General features: G+C 40.4%; 1 protein-coding gene across 1 annotated transcript in view; it reads right to left on the minus strand.

The window, feature by feature from the left end:
• The window catches only part of LOC136148660 (guanine nucleotide-binding protein G(q) subunit alpha), a 301,839-nt gene that overhangs the window by 84,758 nt on the left and 191,191 nt on the right, over nt 1-25,890 (minus strand). Inside the window, exon 3 of the mRNA XM_065908330.1 lies at nt 10,208-10,362. Coding sequence (XP_065764402.1) covers nt 10,208-10,362 — 155 coding nt within the window. The remainder of the gene's footprint in view (nt 1-10,207; nt 10,363-25,890) is intronic.

Raw genomic sequence — 25,890 nt, forward strand, 5'->3', positions numbered from 1 at the left:
CCCAGGGATTGAACACGCATCATCTGCATTGCAGGCGGATTCTTTTACCGCGGAGCTACCACGGAGTCCCAAATCAACCATACAACAACAACAAAGAGAGAGTGAAAGAGACAGAGATACAGAAAGAGAACAGGAGGGAGAAAGAGAGGCCTTTTCAGTTTGCCTGTTTGGCTTTGTTAATTTATTCATCTTTTATATGACAATTTTCAAAGCTGATGACTAGTTTTGACACAATTTTCATACTTCTAAGATGTATCAAGCATCAGAAGGCTACTTTTTATTCTAGTTTGCCTCTCTTGAACTGTAATGACAGTGCTTAATTCATTTTTCAGTTAATTTACACATATTTACTAAAAATCTTTTGTATGTCAAATTCAAATCACTGTGTGTGTTGGACAGGGAGGGGCGCTGGCACAGGGAGCTGGTAAAAAATACACACACACACACACACACACACACACACACACACACACACACATATTCTTTGCCTGTAGGGACATCAGGTTATCTGGGAAGTAAAGACAGCACAGATGAATCAATTAAGAAATAATTAAGTGCCAAATTGTGAGGTGCTAACTAAGAATGCATTAAGAAGGGAGAGATGATTATGAACTGTCACTGGAGAATTGCATAGAAAAGTGGAGGATGAGTTACATGATGCAGACCTAAGTGGACTAGAACACACTAAACAGGAAAGAGAAGAGAGATGGGAAGAAATCAGCAGACACATAAATTACTCTTTTATTATTCAACAACTTTCCCTGGAAGCCTATATTGAAGGCTAGGCACTGTGCATGGCCCTGGGTGGGAGCCACGGAGAAAAAAAAAGATGTGAATCCTGTCCTCAAGGAGCTTGTGTTCTAGCAATGGAGATAAATATGCCAGCTAACAGCCATCTTACAGTGCGGGTGAGATGTGGCTTGTAAGAGCGCTTCCAGTGATGGCAGACAAGAGACGGCCACGAGCAAAAGGTTGCTGACTCAAGCAGGTCTCTTACGGGCATGTCTCCTTAACTTGGATACTGGTTTTATAGAATCAAAACTTTCTTTTTAACAAGGATGTCTGGGGTTGAGGAGCTGGTCATATTAAGCTAGTTAAACTAATTATAGATCAAAATTCTTCTAATCAAGAAGCGCTTGTGCTCATGAAGAACACCAGGGTAAGCCCACCAGAGTTCAAAGAGGGCTTGGCAGATGAGGAGTTGAAACATAAAGGAATGGGCCGGATGGAGAAAGCAAAGGTCCTGGGCTCACCTCAGACTGGAGGTGGGGTCCCCTCCTAGTCAGGCACGTGTTATGTTAGGCCCCTTTCAGAGGCGGGTCAGTCCTACCTTTGGTTACACTGACCGTTAAATCCCATCACGCCCCCCTAAACCAGCTGTAGCAGCACCGCATGGGGCCAAAGCCAAGACACAGGAGGCACAATCCTTGTTCTCAGAGCCAAATCTACTCAGTCAACGTTTCCGGTCATTTATTCCAGCGTTAGTACTGGACATCCCTTGCATGGCATTTAGAGGTACTGCCAGGGAATACAGTCTAGAGCTCTCTGAAGCTCACTTCCCATCTGAAGTTATGCTGTGCCAAGCAAGTTTACTGATGGAGTACTGCTGGGGAACAGCGGGCCATCCTTTCTCCGTCCTCGAAAACGAATTTCCAGGTTGATTTTGAGCATCCCAGGCATAAGGTAGGGTCTCCCTAAATGGCAGAAGCGGAAGCAGAATACTAGTTGCCTTTTAATCTTCAGTCTCCTTCCACGGAGGAAGAAGTTGCAGCTTTTCTCTTTTCTTTTATGGGGCTGGGGTGGGGGCTGAAATCAGACAGTAAGTATTTTAGGCTCAGTGTATCATTCAGTTTCTGTTGCAACAATTCAAACTTTGCCACTGGGCATAAAACGAACTTTGGACAATACATAAACAAAAGGGCTTGGCTATGTCCTAATAAAACTTCATTGATAAAGACAGGCGGCAGGCTGAGTTTGGCCTACAGGTTTTCCAAACCTGTTCTGTAGTAACAGCGCCCCTGTTTTCATCTGGGTATCAGGTTGTCCTGAGTGGACTGTGGTAAGGACTGTAAAGAAGAGGTTAAACAACTGAACATGCAAACGCTCTGCCAAAACACGAGCAAGCAGCAAAGTGATAGAGTGAAGCGTGTCTCCGGTTCCATCTACTCTTCAAGCAGAGTCAATGAATGATCAGCAGGTATTGATTGAGGTAAGCCCTTTCCCTATTACATCTCTGTAATAAAGGTTAGAAAGAAGTTGGTCTTATCTAAGTGTTACCATCTCTAGCAGCTCCAGGCATTTTGAAAAAGCAATACTAGAGGCCAAGTCCTAGAATCTGATGGATTCTTCACTGTGGAAGACAAATTACAGGACATGTGCATGCTCAGTTGTGTCCAACTCTTGGAGATTCCATGGACTGTAGCCCGTCAGGCTCCTCTGTCCATGGGATTCTCCAGGCAAGTATACTGGAATGGGTTACCATTTCTTCCTCCAGGGGATCTTCCCAACCCAGGATCAAACCAGAGTCTCCTACATCTCCTGCATTGGTGGGTAGATTCTGGATTCTTTACCATTGAGCCAACTGAGAGACCAAATTACAGGGTGTATTTTGTTTCATTCTTGTGAAAGGTTATTAGGAGATATGGCTCATTAGGTAAAAGAAAACAAAAACAGAAGTAAATATGTCACTCAGATGAAAAAAGGTCCATTCCATGTTATTACTGTCACTCTTTGGAAAAAAAAAAAAGCAAACATAGTCAAGATCAATTATCCCCTTCTGAGCTCAAAATAGCATTTTGACTAATTTAACTATGTAGAGAATAATCTCTCTGCCTATACCTTTCCAGGTAAATTTGGGGAGGAGTGCCAGGTTTTCTCTTGACTGCAGAGGATGATGGTTTCTCAGATAAAGGCAAACTACTGTTACAGAATCAAAGGATTTCACAACTCACAAGGGAGTTTAGAGATTACAGAGCACATCCCACTATCTGAGGCAAATAAAACTTACAAAGTCCCACAGGTGAGGAGAGGCAGATGTAACTGCATTAAATGCTAGACTTTGACTCAATGGTTTCACCATATGATGTCTCATCTGCCTCTAAAAGCCTGCAGTAGGTTTATACTTCTTTTTAATCATCAGATAAAGAGTAAAGTTACAATGGCTTCGAGAGTCAGAGCCTACACACTCTTGGGTTCAAGTCAACGAGTCAATTAACAAGGTACTTCTTCAAGGCTTCAGCCTGAAATCAGATAGATATGCTAATCGACCTCCAGAAACTCATTTTGCACTTAAAATTCAACATTCAAATTCCTTGTACATTTTTAAAATAAAGATTTAAACATGGTGTTAGAAATAAACTCCAAATCTGACTTATGCTCAAAAGTCAGTTATCATGTACTTTGGATTTACGGGCTGTGAAACATGCGGAAATTTCAAAAAGGTTTCTGATTTACTGACAACCTTGGAGGGCACTTCAGGAAAGCAAGATTAGGGATTACTTGGTCCCTTATGGTGAACATATAGTCCATGGGGTCACAAAGAGTCAGACACGACTGAGCGACTTTCACTTTACAGTAAACATGGACAGAGCAGTCTTTCGCCAAACGCCTGCAGTGTGAACACTTCACATTACATGACAAGTTGACTGAGATTTGTGTTCTCTAGCTAATGTCAGGGAGCTTTTGGTACTGTAGGCAGTGAACTCATTTGACCTGATGTCACTATATTGAGGCAGGTGGTGAACCATAGCAAATAAAGGGGGGAAAAAAGTAAACCTACAGCCATCTGTTTATTGTGCTCTTTATCTAAAGATATTCAGAGTCCTTAGACTTTTTAAAAAAAATCAATAACAAAAAAGGTAATAAGGGAATCTACAAAACTCTCCTGCATCTTAGAATGCTTTTTTAGTCTTTCATTAAATAAAACTGGAAGAACATGCCAAATGAAAGCCAACAGAAAATTTTTCCTAAACTGCTCATCTAGAATTTCCCATCTCTTTGGGAAATTCTACCAGTGTTGCCTGTCCTTTGAGCCATCTGACTGTTTTATTATGATCAGCAAGTTGGCTAATCAAAGTAGAAAAAGGAAAGCTCAACTTATTTTAGTGTTTTTATGGTTCTAGTTTGACTCCAAAAAGTTATTGGATGGAATATGGGGAAAAAAAGGCTAAGACTCTAGACTAAAGTAAAGAAAACAATTATCTCTGACTTACAACATTATTTCTCAATTATCTCTGACTTACAACATCTTCCATGTTGTATGAACAACTGATATATTGTTAAACATAGTTAGAGCTTCCCAGGTGGTACAGTTGAATGAAAATCCAGAAATGGATGATAATCAAAACCCTTGTGGGTGTATTTCCCAGGAAATTCTACTTAATTTTCCCACTGATCTTACACATACAGAACTACATACAGGCAACACCATCATGCTCACACTCAGTCATCCCTGACTCTTTGCAACTGTATGGACTGTAGATTGCCAGGTTCCCCTGTCCATAGAATTTTCCAGGCAAGAATGTTGGAGTGGGTTACCATTTCCTACTCTAGGGGATCTTCTTGATTCAGGGACTAAACCCACATCTCTGGCATCTCCTGCACTGACAGGCAGGTTCCTTACCACCTGGCACTGCAATAACATTATGAAGATTAATAGATAATTTGCATCTTTCATAGTAAGTGATTTTAAACTCATAGGTATTTATCTACTGGCGTCCCTGGTGTCTCACTGGTAAAGAATCTGCCTGCCAATACAGGAGACATGGGTTTGATCCCTGGGTGGGATCCCTGGAGAAGGAAATGGCAATCTACTCTAGTATTCTTTTCTGGGAAATCCCATGGACAGAGAAGCCTGGTGGGCTACAGTCCATGGGGTCGCAAAAGAGTTGGACATGACTCAGGGACTAAGCAAACAAAAAATTTATCTATTAGTCTATCATCGACATACCTGTCAAGTATCAATCAATCAATCCCTTATTAATTCATTCAGCTATCTATCTATCCATCCATCCATCCATCCATCCATCCATCCATCTATCCTCCTCTGTGAGGGTAGGTTTCAGTGATTAAAAACTTGGGCTCTGGAGGCAGTAAATCTGATGTTAGTTCTTACTTCTATCACTTACTAATTGTGTGACCTTGAACAAGTTACTCATCCCCTCTGAGACCCTATTTTCTCCCCTGTTTCATGGAGATAATAAGAAATATCTACAGCTTTGAATGTAAACAACTACTCAGAATCTAACACACAGACAGTGCCTACATCATGGTCACTGAAACTGTGGAAATTATCTAAGTGTTGGTTCATGGAACAATCATTTGCAAAGGTCAAACGTGAACACCTAATGTTAAGCACTACGGGCAGAGGGGAGAGACACTTCAATAAATATGATAACAAATACAAAAGAGATTTGTACAAGCGTTAAGATACAGGGCAGGGCTTCTCAGATGGCTCAGTGGCAAAGAATCTGCCTGCCAACAGAGGAGCATGGGCTCAATCCCTGGTCCGGGAGGACCCCATATGCCACAGAGCAACTGAGCCCATGTGTCACAGCTATTGAGCCTGAGCTCCAGAGCCTGGGAACTGCAACTTCTGAAGCCTGTGTGCCCGAGAGCCCATGCTTGGCAACAAGAGAAACCACCGCAATGAGAAGCCCATGCACCCCAACGAGAGGGAAGTCCCTGCTTGCCGCAACTAAAGAAAAGTCCATGAAGCAACGAAGAACCAGCACAGCCATTAAAAAAAAGACACATGGCATAGTGACACATAACTTCTGGTATTGGGCAAGACTTTCAATTGGGTCTTGAAGGATAAATAGGAGTTCCAGAGAGAAAAGAAGAACAGAGGCATCCTTGGGCTCTGTTCTCAGTATTCCTGGCAAGTGGCCTGCACTGCCTCTCACAACCAGCAGGTTTCTGGAGAAAACTGCTGTTAAGCTGCAAACTTCAAGCAGATGTGCATGGCAGGCACCGATTCTCACACTGTTAGAGATCAGATATTAATATCTACATGTTCCCCAAGTCTAAACTGAAAAGCCACAAGAAAGACAGTCAGTACTCAGGGAGGCTGGTTCTGTAAAGTGGTGATACTGTCTAAGAAATTAGATATAGAATATCAACAAAGTTTTAAAACTTTTATCATAAAGATAGAGTAACATAGAAGCCCCACATGAAGCAAAGATGCAGGATAAAATACTAAAGATATATCAGTGGAAAGTACACAAAAGTCAGAAAGGAAAAGGGTAACAATTATCTTGAATTCAGAGAAAAGAATTGTGTTGAGTCATTCTGTGAAAATGAGTTCAGTATTGGGAATGAGTGATGCTCAAGACAGATGACCTACAGCCTCATCAGCGCTATTCCCGAACTTCAAGGGACCTTCCCTGGACCACACTGGAATGCCATGTGGGATACATGAGCGGATGGGTGAATCCAAAGGGCCATTGGTCTTATCTGTGTGCTGGGAGGGTTTTCCTGGCTAAGAAAAGGAATGTGCCCAGGACTAAGATCCAGAAGAATAAAATGACTCCAATAACTTGGTCTCCTGGCACAATGGAATTAAAGGCAGGCCAGCTAGGCATCTTGGGCACTGAGCTATAATACAAAAAGTGCCAACATATCCTATGAAGATAACAGAAACATGGGGCCAGCTAACTCAGGTTTCCACACACAATTTCCATAATTGGCAGAAACTGATTGGTTCTAATCCCTGAAAGTAAACAAGAGTCTTCTAGAGAAAACAAAGAGAAAAATGAAACCTCCCTAGGTTTCATTTAGCTAAGATGATCAAATGTTCCTGCTTGACTAGGAGATTTCCAGTTTACACCTATTTCACTATAATGATTAATAGTAACCCTTTCCTTCCAAAATGTCCTGGTTTTGATGATAAATTATACAGTCACCATCTATTTAGTCTATGTAACAAATTACTGTAACAAAAAGATTGAAACATACACTTTTTGGCAGAAAATGTATTTCAGGATAATTAAATAGCATCAAGAGATGAAAACCTTGTACTTCACAGAAGAATGCCAACTCAGACCAACTGATAAAAGTTGGAATTCTTATACCAGACAAGACTTAATGATTGGAATTAAAACATCAGGTGAAGAGTTGATGCGGAACTGGAGACTACACAATGACAAAGTCGCCCCACACAGATTGTTTTTGGGGCAGAAGGAAAAAACTGTAAGTTTATTGTGGAGGCTGTCCATGCCCAAACACTGTGGTGAACTGTAACTCACCAGTGGCGGGTAAACCAGTGCACGAGACCACTTAGAGAGTGTTCTACTCACTGGTGAACCTTAACTCACCAGTGATGGGTAAACCAGTGCACGAGACCACTTAGAGTGTGTTCTGCTCACTGGTGAACCGTAACTCACCAGTGACGGGTAAACCAGTGCACAAAATCTTGTGTGTTCTACAGTGTTTAACTGGAATCTAACCAAGCCTTTAAATGTGACTTTCAGTTTATAGAAAATCCAAGAGGCAGAGGAGAAAGTTAAGTCATGCAATGAGGCAGCAGTCAGACCCAATCCAGGCCAGTCTTTTTGACACGCTAGTGAAATGTGAAACAGGCTTCTAATAGATTAAGAGACTTAAGGGACATAAAAACCAAACAAAGCACATTGTCCTAAAACCAACTGACTCTAAAGAACATTTTGGAAGAAGTTGGGAAATATGAAAATGAACTGGATATAGAATGATAAAAAGGACTGATATTAGTTTTTAGGTACAATATGGTATTACTTATGTAAGAAAATGTCCTTTTTTTTTTTAAAGAGGCACACTCAAGTGTATATAGGGACATGTTGTTATAACTTACTTTATTACTTTTGTATAAATATATGCAAGATGCAATAGGTGTATGTGCACACACACACATATCTACATGTATATGTTTAGAAAATAGAGTTCTCCCTATCCCCTCCAAGGGAAACTAGAACTGTTTAAACAGTCACCATTTGCAGGGGTTGGTATCAGCCTGTCCCAGCTGCCCCCGCGTCTTGAGCTCTAACATGAGGGATGTGCCTACAGAGTGAGCGTGTTTTTATGGCAGATGCAGCCCATGTGACCGAAATCTAAGACGGTGGCTTTTCCCAGCATCACAGTGCTAACATGGGCCTGGAGTATAACTGTTGCAGATAACTCTCAGCCTTAAAGCAACTGATGGGTACCTGTCTAGGAATCCACAAACCTGAGCTGAAGTAGTGTCACCAGACATGTGGAGGAGCTCTGTCTCAAGAATACAGCTGCAGCAGCTGACCCAGGTGTCCTCAGGGCAAAGAGGAATCTCTCAGAGGGCTTATTCCAGGAGCAGGAGGCAAATCGTTTGCTAACGGGAAGCCCTAACTCGGTAAGCACATCGTTATCAGACAGTGACGCTCTGATGCCCTAGTCACGGGACTTCTCTGTAGGGAGAAGAGATCTAGGTGACAGGTAGAGACTCGAACAGGTGAGGAGGGGGAGAAACAGGCTTTACGCTAAAGTCAAAAGAAAGGGATTTAGAAATGATGGGAGGCAACAGGATTTCTTAGTGAATGTCACTTTTTAATGGAGGAGTTCTTCATCGGTAGGGGCCAGGAGAGGCATCACAGTAGTGAATCGAGAAGTGGAGGAGTTAAAGGAGCATCAGAGCTGAGGGCGGATAAGGAAGCCAGCAGACAGGGGAAGACGCAGCGAGCAGGAACAGGACAAGGGGTAAAACGCAGCAGCAATGTGGGGAGATGGATGAGATCTGAAATGGCAAAGGAAACAGAAGGACGGAGGGGGCAGAATGCAAAAGGAAGACAGCTGGTCAAAGGTTGAGGGGGCAGAATCTGGAACCAAAAAGAGTTGAATGCATCTTCTCATCTCTGTACTTACAGAAACTTACACAGTTGGAACTCGGGGAGGGGAGAGGAGAGAGGGAAAGAGGAAGGGGGTGAGGCGAAGGAAGGCAGGCAGACACAGAAGAGGAAGACAGGCAGTGTGCAAGGAGGACAAAGGAAGCCAGGAACGAGGAAGCACGCATTTCAGAGACACACGGGGTGGGTATTGGCTTAAAACACGACAGACACGGTCTCCTGAGCATTTCACGTCACTTTTCAGAATGACGTAATTCAGATTTACCTTGGGGATCCAAGTACTGTTTTGGCCAGGCAATATTTCTGTGGCTGACCTGAATCATAACTTCTCTTAAACAAACGCCTAGAACTAGGGTAGCAGCGTGATCTACTTTACTACAAAAACAGAGCCCGGCTGCTCTGGGATCTTCCCTGCGCTGTTAGGGCAATGTCAGTCTGCATGCAGGGCTCCTTATTTCCCCTACAGTCCGGCCCGCATTCAGAGGGTCATTTCGACATACAAACCGGCCTAAGGCTGCCGAATACTTCCCACCCTTTCTTCTGTCTGCCCAGAACCAACAGAAGAGGCAAATGCTGGGTTAACATAATTAATGGAGACAGAAATCTGAAAAAAGCCACTAAAAAAAACAAAATTCCATTTTTTCAGGCGCCCGATTATCTACATTGCTGACCACATTGATTACATTAATCCAGTGACTGCCAAATCTTTACTTTTCTTTCTGTTAGGCAAGATTTAATCTAGAGAATTAACAAATCTCTCTAGGATGCAAATCCCTCCTAGGACACATGACTGTGATTGACAGCTCACAAAATAATTCTGGAATGCATGCAAAATTAGACTAACACGCAATTTCCATGAAAAAGCAAACCTATCCATCAACAAAACAGTGGGTCCCAGAAAGCAGTCAAGATCCTATGTCTGGACACCAGGAAGTCTGATGTTTGAGAAGTCATAATCAAGTGTATTTGTTAGAAGTTCTTCTGTGTAGGTGCTTTCCAACACATGAATAAGATCAACAACTTGCATTAAAATTATTATCGGATTTCAAATCACAGTGAAGTACATGTTTGAAAAATCACTGGTTTACAATTTGGGGGAAGAGATGGGTGAGCGAATGCAGATTTCTAGAGTCTTCAGTTGGTTTTCAAACAGAAAACAATAAAAGAAATACTCTCCCTGACTCACGGGGCCAATCCCTTACATAGAGTCTAAATTTATAAAGGTGGCACAAATTTAATATCTATACTTCCTAACTGTGCAGTCAGAATCAGATATGATACACAGGACAGAGAGGGTCTCATTGCAGAGAACCACGAAAGAAAACAGGAAGATGCAAAGGGCCTCCTGGAGGAATACTCACTATTTGGTAGAGTCAGATAACTGATATTCTCGTCGTCTGTCATAGCATTCCTGGATTCCAGGATCATTCCATAAACTCTTTATTGCATCTACATATGGATTCTCAAATGCAGACACCTTCTCCACATCAACTTCTCGAACTAACTGTGCATGAGCCTGTTTAAAAAAAAAAAAATAGCAGTTTTAATCTCCTTCCTATTGAAGAAAATTGCCTTGGCTTGCATACTGCATTATGCACAAGTGAGGTCTTTCCTCATATATTGGTTTTCAAACTGGTTTATAATAAAGTGATGCTGCTTCTTTTCTCTTTTCCTTAGATGAAACCCAGTCCCAGGTCTTTTCCTCTAGAGTAAATGCTGAAGCTACCTAGGGATGACAAGAGAAAAGCAGACTGTTCAGCTCCCATGGGAACAATGAGGATAGTATGCTACAAATAATGACTGTTTTCAGGTGATGATCATAATCCTAAAACAGTTCATATTCTTAAAGGGGAAAAGACTGGGTTATTTACCCCCTCTATGTTTATAGTTTATTATGATCAAACACAGAATATACCCAGCCCATCAGTGTTGTATCTTAGCAGAAACTCAGAGACTCAACTAATCAGCATTAGTTTCTATGATTCACTGTGAGGATTAGGATGTAAAACTACTAGAAGAACAGTTAATAGTAATGATTTGATTTGCACAATAGTGACCATGACCCCTCTACTCCCACACACTGAAATTTTCAATATTTACTTTATATCTACCTCATATCTTATCAGACTGAAGAGTCTATTCAATTTTTTTTAACACAGAAGAAGGACTTTGTTATTTTCATTATATACAACATTTAGTAGAAAGGACGTAAAAAGATTTTTAAAAAATTTTCAAAAAGACTGAAATCAAAATGTATGGTCAACCTCCAAATTAACCACCATACACCACTGCCTAACAATCTCAACAAAACAGGTCTCACAGGTGTAGTATAAATGTAAATTATACAGTACATAAATGTGCAAATCAACAGATATAATAACTAATTATCTTGAAAACTGGAGGCAGATGGCTGCTAATTTATTAAAACTGTCCTGCTTTTGTACGGATGTGCAAACTTCTGAACTAGGTTAGTGAATGGCTATCTTGATTACATGATGACCTAATTATTCCTTTCACAGAGTTTCAAGCAGATAGAATTTAATACATTTAACCTTGTGATTAGGCATGTCTGGTTCCCAATCTTCCTCTTCCTTCTCATCCCATAAGACGGAAGGGAACCCATGTCATTAGACTAATCTTCACTTAAATAAGGTTTTACAAAGCCTAACATGATGAGATTGAAGAAACCACCTTTCTTGCTGGCTCTACTTTGACCCTGACCACCAGATCTGGTAAGTGAGAAGCCCTATAGGTCTGCCCTGCACCCCAATACTGGAAGATGAATCCCTAAAGTTGGTATACGTACCTAGTCCCTGCCCAGACAATTTGTCCTATCCCAGCAATCTGACTATCCTGAAGTCCTGTTTCCAAGTGTCACTCCAGGTGGGCCTAGGCCAATCATAGCTTCCCATGAAACCCCTGCTTTGAAAATACGTCACTGGTTCCCCAACGAATCCCCAGTGCTATGCTCTGTGGGACCCATCGCTCCATGTCGATACCAAAGACTATCCTGGCTCCACCTGCTCAAGTGGACCTCCTCCAAGCACGAAACCCTGGGTGTGGGGCGTGCTCCACTCTGCCCAGCGGGTCTGTCTCATCTCTTATACCTTAAGGTCAAGCTTTGGGCCCTGTCCTTCCGCCCTTGCTCACTGAATACAAACAAGTTCTAATTCCTTGTGTCCTGAGATATGACAATGATCACTCATGGTATAATCCTAAATTCGATTTCCTGGCTACATCTGATTTACAGGGTTCTCTAGAGGACTCTGTGCAAGTTAGAAGGCAGATGCAAGGCAGAAATGGGCACGCACAGGATGGTCTCCTACTGGACACACTCTAAAGACATGGTTTTAATCGGACTCTGCTTCTTCTTTTGACATTGGATAAGTTGCTTAATCTTTCCAAATGTTATCTCTGGTGGGCAACATCTTATCCCACCAAGCCCATGTGGCTTATTATTGTGCTACAATACAGTAGGTGAGTGGTCCTCAAAAGGTGGTCCACACACCAGCAGCATTAGTCGGGAACTTAATAAAAATGCAATCCTTCAATGCTACATCAAACTTTTCGGATAAGACACTGATTAACAATCTGTTTCAAGAGGCCCTCTGGATGATTCTGATGCGTGGAAAAGTTTGAGAACTACTGCAAGCTATCAAGCCTCACACAGACACTAGTTGCTGTGGTCATAATTAACTGTCTGGCTGGCCATGAAATTGTTATTGGAAACCAAAGAGAAGGGGCCCAGAAAGGCAACAGCACTCCAAAACAAGGGGCATTATAAGGGCCAGGAAGCTACAGAAATGAGTAGAACAGGCTGGATGTAGGTAACAGTGAGTGATGGGAACTGCAGCACACTGACCCTAAAGAAAGAGGACAGCTGCTATTAGCTCCAGCTAATTGTTGCCACTGGGATACAAGCTGAGTGTTGCCAGATTTTCCGAGTAATCAAGGGAAGCCAAAAATCTAGATTTTTCCATGAAATATCCCTAATTTTTATTCTTGGCAATGCTATAAATGATAAAGTGTATCTATCTGTGGCTAAGTTGGATCAGGTACCAATCATTTGCTCCTCCATGGACTTCCCTAATAAGATTGACCAATAACACCATCTCCGACACAGAACCTGGGACTCAGTAGCTGACCACTTAACACATGCTAATGGGGAAGTAATTCTGCAGCATTTTCCTACAATAATATTTAGACAAACTATTATACTATCCATAAGGAGAAATGGTCGAGACCTCTTTGAATTGGGTAAAAGCTACAAGATGAAACAGAATAGTGTAGGCAGTATTTAAAAAGTGAATTTGATACTCATTACAATGGGCCAACCATGTCATATGGAAGGAGTTCTATTTCTGTTTCTAAGGTAGGGAACTTTGCAGAGAAAACAGTTTCAGCAAGAGCAGACACTTTTCACGATGATGCTTAAATGTTTACTGAACCCCAATGAAATGTTAGGTAATACAGCAATTAAAGACCTAAGTCTAACCGTGTCTAACACGGTTCCTATGAGGTGTAGCGGTAGGATTGGGGGTGGGGGAACAGTCCGCAGACACAGTTCCTATGAGGTGTAGCGATAGAGTTCGGGGTGGGGGAACAGTCCACAGACACAGTTCCTGCGAGGTGCAGGGGTAGGTTGGCGGTAAGGGGAACAGTCCATATAGCTGGCAACAAAAGCACAGGATTATGTGCTCCAGGAGGAGAAACGAGAGGGAACATCTGCATTTCCACCTTTAATTTCAGTTGACTGAAACAGACAGCATTCTCATCAGTTGTATAACTGAAAAGTCTTCCTGTAAAATGAGATTACTTTTTACTGTTGGAAAACTCCTGTAATTCCCTCTCTTGGTCTACCTCGATGGGCTTTTTCTTACATCTGGAAGACCTTCTCTATTCCCTTCCGTACCTCTTTTAGCTTTTGTTCAGGCACCATATCCTATGCTGTCTCTTACAGGAAAATTTTCCCAATGTTCCTCCTCTCCCCCAAAATGTGATCTTTGCATCTTCTGAACCATGGAACTTCTACATTTCTTGACTTACTGTCTTCTAGATCATACATTGAAGGAAGGGGCTGTAGCTCCTGGCTCTCATTTCTCTTGGGGCCCAGCACAGAGTGAGCAGACAACAAATATTTGTCTGATTTAAAAGGCATACAACTTTTTTATACCAACTTCCTACAAGCCAAAGTCGAGTGTGTTAAGGAAGTCTTCCACCTGTTACCTACTCTCAGAACTACACAACCCTTCACAGCACTTATGTCAGTAGCTAGTGTATATCCATCCGGATGATATTTGTCAGTATCCTCCTCCCTAATCACAGTACAAGTTCCGAGACAAACTCAGTGTTACAGTATCAGAGTCTAGCAGAGTGCCTATCACTAATGCTCAATAAATATTTGTTGAATTAAGAATACAGGAAGGAACAGTAGAAATTATACTGAGCTGGAAACAGGGACACCTAAACACTAGGCCTGGCTTTACACCTAACACAAGCAATAACCCTTAGAAGAAATTATTTACTTCCTTACAACTTCATTTTCCTGGTGTGTAAGATTATGCAATTGAAACAAATCATCTCCCTATGACTTCATCTAGACATATACTCCAGGATCATAAATAGATACATCCAGAATTACACGGGGCACCAAGGACTTATGATCCTATCCCTCCAGGAGCACATAATATTATCATTTATTGCAACAAAACCTCACTATTTCAAAAGTGCCTGACAATATGGGGCAGAACATGATGAAATCTGTATATGAGTGATGGTACATTGGGATTGAACAAGCAGAACTCAGTATGGCCAGACGAGGTGTCAGAGAGAAGACAGGATTTAGCTGGCAGGTGGAGATAAAGATGTGTGACGAGAGGAGGAGACGAGGGAAAAACAGTCTAGTGAGGAAATTTCATGCTGACCCTTAATGCAAATTAACCTCCACAGTGAAAGCTATAATATTAATCTCATCTATGAACTATAACCAATATCCACTTAAATCAAATCCTGTATGAATTTGCAGTAGAGGTAACGAATAGATTCAAGGGACTAGATCTAGTTAACAGTGTGCCTGAAGAACCATGGACAGAAGTCCGTAATACAGGAGGCGGTGAACAAAACCATCACAAAGAAAAAGAAAAGCAAGAAGGCAAAGTGGTTATTTGAGGAGGCTTTACAAACAGCAGAAGAATGAAGAGAAGTGAAAAAGCAAGGGAGAGAGGGGAAGATACACCAAATTAACCACAGAGTTCCAAAGAACAGCTTGAAGAGACAAGAAGGCCTTTGTCAATGAACAGTGCTTACTCATAGAAGAAAACAACAAAGGGGGAAAGACTGGAGATCTATCTCTTCAGGAAAACTGGAAACATCAAGGGAGCATTCTGTCCAAAGAAGGGCACAATAAAGGATAAAAATGGTAGAGACCTAGTAGATGCTGAAGACATCAAGAGGAGATGGAAAGAATGCATGGAAGAACTGTATAAAAAAGATCTTAATGAACTGGATTACTACACTGGTGTGGCTAGTCACCCTGAGCCAGACATTCTAGAGTACAAAGTCGAGTGGGCCTTAAGAAGCACTGCTAATAAAGCTAGTGGATGAGATGAAATTCCAGTAGAACTATTCAAATTCCTAAAGGATGATGCTATCAAGGTTTTGCATTCATTATGTCAGCAAATCTGGAAGAACCAGCAGTGGCCAGAGGACTGGAAAAGGTCAGTCCTCATCCCAATTCCTAAGAAGGGTAGTAGCAAAGAATGTGCTAACCATCGGACAATTGCACTCATCTCCCATGCTAGTAACCACCAGTGAAGTTGCTCAGTTGTGTCTGACTCTTTGCGATCCCATGGACTGTAGCCTACCAGGCTCCTCCATCCATGGAATTTTCCAGGCAAGAGTACTGGAGCAGGTTGCTATTTCCTTCTCCAGGGGATCTTCCTGACCCAGGATTCAAACCCAGGTCTCTCGCATTGCAGGCAGACACTTTATCGTCTGAGCTACCAGCTATCGTCTTCAGCTATCGTCTGAAGCCCTCCATGCTAGTAAGGTCAAGCTTAAAACCTTGCATGCTAGGATTCAGCATTATGGGAGCCAAGAACTTCCAGATGTTCAAGTGGGTTTAGAAAAGGAAGAGGAACTAGGGATCAAACTGCCAACATTTGCTGGATTATAAAGCAAGGGAATTTCAGAAAAACATCTATCTAGGTTTCATCGACTACACTAATGCCTTTGACTGTGCAGATCATGACAAACTGTGGAAAGCTCTTAGAGATGGGAATACCAGAACATCTTATTTGTCTCCTGAGAAACCTGTATGTGGGCCAAAAAGCAACAGTTAGAACCCTGTATGGAACAACTGATTGGTTCAAGAAAGGAGTACAACAGGGCAGTCTGCGGGCACCCTGTTTGTTTAACCTATACGTTGAGTACATCAAGAGAAATGCCAGGCTGGATGAGTTAGTTATAAGCTGGAATCAAGATAGGTGGGAGAAACATCGACAACCTCAGATATGCAGATGATACCACTCTAATGGCAGAAAGTAAAGAGGAATTAAGAGTCTCTTGATGAGGGTGAAGGAGGAGAGTGAAAGAGCTGGATTAAGACTAAATATTAAAAAAACTAAGACCATGGCCTCCAGTCCCATTACTGCATGGCAAATAAAGGGGGAAAGGTGGAAGTAGTGACAGATTTCCTCTTCTTGGGCTCCAAAATCACTGTGGACGGTTACTTCAGCCATGAAATCAGAAGATGATTGCTTCTTGGCAGAAAAGTGATGACAAACCCAGACAGTGTGCTAAAAAGCAGAGACATCACTCTGCCAACAAAGGTCTGTATAGTCAAGGCTATGGTCTTCCTAGTGGTCATGTATGATTGTGAGAACTGGACTGTAAAGAAGGCAGAACAACAAAAAATTGATGCCTTCGAACTGTGGTGCTGATAAAGACTCCTGAAAGTGCCCTGAACAGCAAGGAGATCAAACCAGTCAATTTTAAGGGAGATCAACCTTGAATGCTCACTGGAAGGACTGATGCTGAAGCTGAAGCTCCAGCATTTTAGTCATCTGATGCGAATAGACGACTCATTGGAAAAGTCCCTGATGCTGGGAAAGATCAAGGGCAGAAGGAGAAGAGAGCGTCAGAGGATGAGATGACTGGATGGCATCACTGAGGCTATGAACGTGAACTCCCACCAACTCTTGGGAGATGGTGAGGGACAGGGAGGCCTGGTATGCTGCGCAGTCCATGGAGTTGCCAAGAGTCAGACACAACTAGGTGACTGAACAATAACAACAATGAACCATAACCATGTCTACCATCTATGAAAGTATATTGGCCTCAAAAAATGCAAAGATCACTACTTTGCCTTCATCCAGGTCTGAATTTCTAAGTCACTTTTATTGCCTCCTAAGCTTTGTTTTTTAATTCTGTCCTTGCTGTTTTGTAAAATGACATTCAAATATAATCCACTGTAATTTGCATTTATGTAACAGCTTTCACCTGAAGTTCTCAAGTTATTTAAAACTATGACAGCATTTTACAAAATACACATAGATTTTTTTAAATGCCTATATAAATGTTCTCAACAAAAGTGCAATTCTCTCACTTTTTTTTGGTAAAAAATATTCTGTATGTGAAAAGAATATTTTTTAGTGTGTTAGAGTAGGAAGATAAATTAGACCCTTTCCTATTTTTCCAAATATCAAATGTGAAGTAGTAAAAATCACAAGTAATTATGCAAAATTAAACCACCTACTAATGAAATAGGCTATGATGAAAGGGAAAGAAGTTATTTCTAAAAATACAAATAACAATTACAATTGACTATCCTTTTTATTTTGAACACTGTACATATAAAAGCAAAACAGGTATGAGTTAATTAATCATATAAACCAAATGCAAAATATAATTCTATTTCAAGTTACAGTTGAACATTCTGGATGGAAATATTTAATAATGAATGTGAGCTTTCAGAATTCTTAGCAAGCTGGTGGCAAGTCTCAGAGGGGACATTGTGAGAACCAAGTAACTACTCTCAGGAACTCTGGCAGAATCCTAGGGAAAGACCACATGGAAACCACAGGATGTGCCAACGTGGTCATGTCTTGTTTTTATGATTCGGTGGTCACAAAATTCAGGTAAATCTTAGGTCTGTTGACATTTCCAAGGCTGCTTCAGCAAAAGGAAGGAAGAACTGAGTTCCCACCACAGTGAGTCTTACCCTGCCCACAGAGGGCCAAGTCTTCTGATGAAATAAAAAAGATCTTATAGTCACTTTGGAAGGATTTTCAAAAACTCATTAACAGCTCAGAGCAGCTTTAGGCTGGAATGTCACACCTATTCCGGTTCCTACACTCCAGAAGTAGAAAACCAAATGGTAATTTCCACATTTGCTGAAGCTCTTAGACACAAATATTCAGGCTCATTAGGGCAGCTTTATTTGAAAGGATGCCCAGCACAGATAGAGGGCCTCTGATTTAGTAAAATCCTGAACTTATGTCTGAGTATGTTTTAATCCTGAACTGAGAAGCACATTTTACTCTTCCCCCCACCCTTGGTGCTTATTTCCATTTGGCATTTGATTCTAAATCAGGGGGGAAAAAGAAAAACCTCTGGCTTTTTTTCTGTTCTTCTCAAAGGAAATACAGAGATGGGATCAAATCTCTGCGCTGCAATACCACCTCCAGCCAGAACTGGTTGAACATGACCTTGGGTAAGCTATTTAACATTTATAAACCTTTATTTCCTAATCTGTTAAATGGGGGTAACAACAGTACTTAACTTTGATGGTTAAATGACCTACTGGATGTAAAACACTTAAAGACAGTGTCTAACACCCAAAGCTGCTAATTGTTTAGAAAACAAAAGAAAAGGAAAATAACACAGAAAGTGCAAAAGGCATGGTACATGCACTTCTTAGTTCTGAGATTTCGGGCAAACTGCTCACATGTATTTGCTCAATGTGCAAGAACATTCTAGAGATCATCCTGGATAATGGATATCAATGAGTCCTCAAATTGGCAAATACTCCTACCAAAAACTTGGGCAAGAAATGTCATTTCTTAGACCCTTTCACCTTCTCTGGCTTCATCAGCGTACACTTCTCTGTGTACGGGACATGGTATACAATGACAGCTGCTGGTGCATTTTCTTATGGGCATGACATTACTGCAAAATGACAAAGAAGAGCAGAGTCACATTGAGCTGCTGCTGGCTGGGTTCTCGAAGTCAGTGACTCATTCCTATAGTACAGCCTCTCCACACTTAGGATTCAGTTCATGGCTCGGCAAGATGACAAATTACTACATGACACAGCCTTTTGAAGTCTCTGATGAAAGTTTTGAATCCTGTATGTAATCTTTCGGTGCCAAGGATCTACTGATTCTCCTTTGTTATAGCACCCATGTCCCTCTGCACGCAGTATCAGAAGAACAGAGTAGGTACGTGCAGATGCTCAAGACCCTTATAAAAATGTCCTGGTACCTGTACATAACCTATGCATCCTCCTGTGTATTTAAAATCATCTCTAGATTGCTTATATTACTTGGTACAATGCAAATGCTATCCAAATTATTGCCAGGGAACAACAAATTCAAGCTTTGATTTTTGGAGCTTTCTGGAATTCCTCCCCCAACAATATTTTCCACCCTCAGTTGGTTCAATTTGCTGATATCGAGGGTCAATTGTACTGAATCTCTCTCTCACTGAGTAACCCAGAGAACCAAAGTAGCAAAGAGGAAGTCGAGGAACAACAGCTTGAGAACCAAACAGACTTATAGCTGTCACATTCCAGCCCTGTGTCTTCAGGCTGGTCTCTCAAGTTTCCTGAACCTCAACTACCTCATCTATGAAAAACAGAAAAACAATTTGTTTTAGGATAGTTAGGAAAGTATTTTGGTACTAGGGTACCAAAATAGTATTAGGATAGTTAAGATTAGTATTTTGTTAACAAAATACATAAAATACAAGTAACTATAATTGCTATGAAATCTTGTGGCATTTCAAAATTATCATTAATAAATATTAATTATTTCAACAAACAATACTTATCTACTATGTGTCAGGGAATATATTAGATACTAACGAAGTGAATCTGTGTTAAGTAAAATGTTACAGAGAGCAAAATATTCAATAAAATTTTATTAAACTGTTGCATATTGTTCTACTTTAAGATTTCACAAATTGATTATCATGACTAGATTTGCTTTTCTATGGTGAGAGGTTTTTCCCCCTGACAAATGTCTTTTTTTTCCTCCAACATTATTTATTTATTTATGGCTGTGCTGGCTCTTCATTGCTATGAAAGGTTTTCCCTAGTTGTGGCATATGGGGGCATCTAGTTGTAGCTTATAGGCTTCTCATTGCGGCAACTTCTGTTGCCATTGCTCCACAACATGTAGAATCTTTCCAGACCAAGGATCGAACCTATGTCCCTTACAGTGGCAGGCAGACTCCTAACCACTGGACCACCAGGGAAGTCCTAGAGTTTTATTTTTAATCTTTACTGTGGCATTCACCAAGGGAATCAATGACTATAAGGCACACTGCTTTCCCCCAAGATGTTTGCTGAGAATGTGTTTCTCTTTTTTGGTTTTGTTTCACTGAAAGGTACATTTGCTTATTCTAACATATATTGGATTCCTTCCTTGGTGGAGAAAATACTCCTTTATTATTTAAGATGTTCTTTTTCTTTTAAAGAACTCCATCTCTTTCTTGGCTCTACCACTATAAATTTCATACAAGTATTCTTATATTTCGTCCTCTGCTTATCATTTTCCCTTTTCATGTCTGCAGGCCATGTCAAACTTATCAGGATCTGTAGGTCAGAGCTTGATGCACTATGGCATAACACACTCCAAGCAGTTCCAAAGTCTGTTGTTCCATTATGAAGAATTGTGCCCTCAGATCTGCAAAATCTTGGGATGAAATAAAAAACTGTGCACTCTTTGAAATGCCGCTTATTACCTTCATACTATGATGGTAATACACATGAATACATTATCAGTGCTACAAAAAAAGTTTATTTTCAAAGAGCTTATTCAAAGTCATAGTGACAAAAAATAAATTAGAAGATTCTTTTAAAGTTATACATGTTTACTAAGATAAAAAGAATCAGGTATACTTGTAAAGCTGCTTTCAAAGAATATTTGAGGACTATTAGTTACTTGGGATTTTAATGGCTGTCTGAAAAGTGGGTTCTTATAGCCAAAGTCATATAACTGTAGAGTGAAAGTCACTCAGTCATTCCTGACTCTTTTCAACCCCATGGGCTATACAGGGCAGAATACTGGAGTGGGTAGCCTTTCCCTTCTCCAAGGTATCTTTCCAACCCAGGAACCGAACCCGGGTCTCCCTCACTGCAGGCAGGTTCTTAACCAGCTGAGCCACAAGGGAAGCCCAACTGTAGAGAATAATATTTATAAAAAGTTAAACAGATGGTTCATACTGCAGGACTCAGTACCTTTAAAAAGATAATGCTGCTAGGAATCCATGAGTATGGGGTAAGGGTGGAGACATCCCTATATGACCATGGCAGCATTTTCCCCCTCGAATCGGTTGATGAGACTGGTGTTCTCTGAATCACACTTTGCAAACCGTGACTAAATAAACACCGAGACTCCCAATAACCAAGTGGGGACTGGTTTTACATAAGCAAAACAACCGACTAACTGGTTCTCCCCCACACTGGCATAATAGGCTAATGCCTGCTTTATAGATTCACATCATCCTCATTGTTGAGTTCACATTTTGCATGTGGTTCATTTCCTGATATTACATCTCAGAAAAAAACATAATCATTTTAGCCCTTTGCAATGTCTGGGCTCCTACAATCTTATTAACCAGAGGAGTGTGCTGCTGGTTTGGAATTTTATTTTGTTTGACAACAGGAAAAACATTTCCTTGCCCAGCTTGGTAGACATGCAGACAAAGATGGAAAAAATAACGGAAAGGACAAGCTTCTCAATGAAGGGAGGCCCAGATGTACCCAGAAATTTCAGGATCCTACAGTCTTTCTGGAACGCCCACTACAAAACCTGACTACTGTGGCTTCAGAAACTGTGTTCAGGAAAACTGAAAGTGAAAGGCTCCTAGCCCCGGAATCTTGCAGAAGAAAAGAAATTCCCTAGAACACATGTCTAAAGGTCTCTTTTAATTCAGAGACCAAGAAGTTGTTCCAACAGTAAAACTGTAAAGAGAATCAACAGCAGTTAGGCTTACTGGTCCAATGAAGAAGGGTAATGAACATCTAGAATCTGAATAGGAAGAAAGGAAGAGAAATAAGAGAATCCTATCTCAATAGGCACTCTTGGGGGGTAAATAGTAATAGATATAATTTGTCACTTTGAGGAAGGATGCAATTTCAGAAAGATTATGGATAAGAATCAATTGTAAAATGTTACTATTTGGACCAGTGTTGAGAAACTGTTAACATTCTAATGAGAATGTAATATAGTTTATAGTCTATACATAACACTGTTGAGTATGAAAAAGACTATCTATTAAAAATAGTTAATGCTATGTATCTTTGAAATATTATTTATTGACCAACATATCAGGTATATTATATAGGTATTATTACAATATTTTCAAACATAAAGTACTTTCTAAAAAAATAAAACTTTCATATATCCATATAAAGTTAAAAAAGACTTTTTTCAATATGGATATATTATATATTTAACTTTCATAAAATTGCCTGAAATATTCTTCAAAATTGCATTAACCATTTTAGGTTAATCAATTTGAAAATATAACATTTTCAATTGGGTCCTACTCTATAGACCTTAATATTTTTAATTGAAAAATATTCTCTCTTAGGGGTTGAAAAATCTGGTAAGCACAAAACAAATTCTGCTACATGGTAGATATTCTTAACTCTATCATTTTTTCAAATGCAAATTTGTAAACATTTCAGAGCAAATACTTTCATAAGAAGTATCTCCTTTATCAATTCATAATACTATTCTTTCACAGATACTTCGAGGAAACAAAACTCAAGATGGGTAGATTATCACAGCTTGTCTGAACACAAGTACGACTTGTGTGTGAGTCATAACTAATTGCAAGTACATTTCTGCTCCATAGGCTTAATTTAATAATTGTTTTACCATGACACTGTGCACGATCAAACACTATATTCTTATCATTACCATGAAATATTTTTATCTTCAACATTTTTTAAAAAGCAAAAACACTTACAGTATTCAAAATAATAATAGATATTTCACTTTATACAAATTAACTATCAAAAGCTGCACCTTGATTCCACAAATGAAAAAAGGGAGAAAACCAAATTATCAATTGTTTGCAAAGATTTCCTTCTGCTAAGGGAGTTAACAGATTGATAGTTATTGCCTCAATTTTTTTGCACCTGCAGAAGAAAACTTGGAATAAAAAATGAACTATATTAACTTTGAAGGAAGTCACTTGATCTAAATGAAAAGTCATGCTTCACAGAGTGATATAAAAATGCATTTTCTACAGCTGACTATGCTAAAATGTCATCTTTGGGCACAATCTACTGAATATAACAGCTAACTTTTGAAGTAGATGCTGATATTTTTTTCAGAAGATCTGTGTCTTTCAAACTTTTTGTGGTTGATGATATCACTTTGGCTGTAATGGCAGATGCTAAATATCAACAAGCTGTTTTGTATAAGTTATACATTACCATTCATTTTCTTGAGGAGCAAAAATTCAGTACTAAATTTTGTTACATATGCATTTTCAGGGTTAAAAAAACTTATTGTGGCCAAAAAAATTTATTACAAAATAAAAGTATTATCAAGCAACAAAACAAACACCAAAAATAAATGATAAAACCATGGAAGCAAAAGCTATCAGACCACCATAGCAAGACTGCTCAACCTTGATTTTACACATACATTTCACACACAGCTAACAATTTCCCACTGGTCCAGCTCATTGAAGATCTGGTGCATTACTAGACCTTTTGTAACTTAAAGATCAGAGCACAGCGTGATTGGCTAATGACAGAAGGTTGATAAAGGCAGCGACAGCATATCCTTCACTTCTACCCTAGACACTGGGAGGAACTGCCTGTCCCTGGTCACTCTTGTCCACACTCATTCCATTATTAGCGGTGAGTGCCCACATGCTGTCTTTGAGAAAAAGACATAGTTACACTGCATCTGGAAAGGATTTGGAAAAGAGATGGAACATCTTTCAGATTTAACCAAGTGCTAAAGTTGAGAAATCTGCAACTGCATGGGCAGGGTTTGGAAATACTGAGTGAAAGTCTATCAAATCTACCTTGGATTATTTTAATGCAGCTAATAATAAGAATGCGCTGTTAAAAATGGGGGTGGGGGACTTCCCTGGTGGTCCAGTGGTTAAGAATCTGCCTTGCAATGCGGGGGACCCAGGGTTCGATCCCTGTTGCGGGAACTAATATCCCACATGCCAAGGAGTAACTAAGACTGTACACCTCAACTACTGAGCCTGAGCCCTGGAGTTAGAGAGCTGGTATGCCATAGTCAAAGATCTTGCATGACACAATGAAGATCTTGCATGCCACAACTAAGACCCAGTGCGGCCAAATAAATAAATAAATAATAATATTTATTTTTGAAAAAAACGGGAAACTAGAACAAAAGCTCAACAACTGGGATGCTGGGACAAGAGGTATCAACTATAAATGCTTCAGGCAAGTCAGGACTCAGGGGTGACCTCTGTGTGGGGGAAGACTTGGGGCTGAGGGTCAAGAAAACTAGAAGTGAGCCAATGGTCTGTAGACCTGCTTGGTCTTGTACAAATGATTTTTTTAGAAAGCCGTCAACATCTAAAATTGAGAACTTTTCCATTAGACAGATAAACAGATTCCCTACTTCTCTTGATAAACTGTAAGATCCAGCAACACTGCCCATGTTCCAAGAAGACAAGAGGCCACAGTCAGAAAGCTACTGTCTGCCCCTCACTATTGTCAATAATTATAAGAAAGAGCATAATTATTTCTGGAAGTGAAGAATACCCTCTGTCCTATAATGCCAAAACTACCTAATTAACTGAGTTGTGTCAACAGAATCTGAGCAGCTTCGTAATACCTGCATGCTGCTGCTTCAGCCTGTCCGACTCTGTGCGACCCCATGGACAGCAGCCCACCAGACTCTTCCGTCCCGGGGTTTCTCCAGGCAAGAATACTGGAGTGGGTTGCCATTTCCTTCTCCACAATACCTGCATGGTTTTGAAGAAATCTGATTTTACTTTCTACTTTCCACACCCAACTCCTTCACAGTTTGTGTAATTTGTGCATCCTTAGTGTGATAAGGAGGCTTGTACATCTGCATAAGAGGAACTGAGAATCACATTGCATTTGATTCCTACCAGTGAGCATTTTCTCAGCGTCCAGGTCACGATTCATTAAAAAACGCCGTGCACCTGTGATTGTCCAGTATTTTTCCCTCATCATCCCCTTAAACTGTACCCTGAAGCCGTGGTTACAATAAACTGTGGATGTCTGTATTATCAGTTCCCAGGGCTTGTGTGAGCTAGGAAACGGTACTGCGTGGCTTAAGTTGTTTCAGGTGGGCATGACCATCACAAGGTGTAGCTAAGGCAGGCCTGGGACTTTGGAGCAGTGAGTTTCACCCATGCTTCCATTTACTTGCTTTGGGGCTTCTCCAAGCTTCAATTTCCTTATCCCTAAATGGAGATACTGATACTTTCATTACAGCACTGTCATAAAGCCTGAAGATAATACTATACATGAAACAGCACAGTAAAAAGCACACACTAATGTCTCAGTAAATAGAAGTAGCCTTTAATTTGTACTTCAGATATGATCCAAGGGGAATTATGGTGAAATACCTTCTACCCAGCCCTTTTCTTACATTTAGTGAACCAACCCTTTGGGGAATCTATTTCAAAAACATAGAAGAATTTCCATGATTCCTATCAAATACACTACATCGCCAACAGTCTAATATCTTAAGGAAATGCTATGTTGAACTCTTACTTAAATTATGGATTAGAAACAGTATTTCGAGTGGCATTGGTGATTATTTTACAGTTAAAATTGTTTTTC

This window comes from Muntiacus reevesi, chromosome 17 (assembly GCF_963930625.1).
Source record: "Muntiacus reevesi chromosome 17, mMunRee1.1, whole genome shotgun sequence".
Taxonomy (NCBI): domain Eukaryota; kingdom Metazoa; phylum Chordata; class Mammalia; order Artiodactyla; family Cervidae; genus Muntiacus; species Muntiacus reevesi.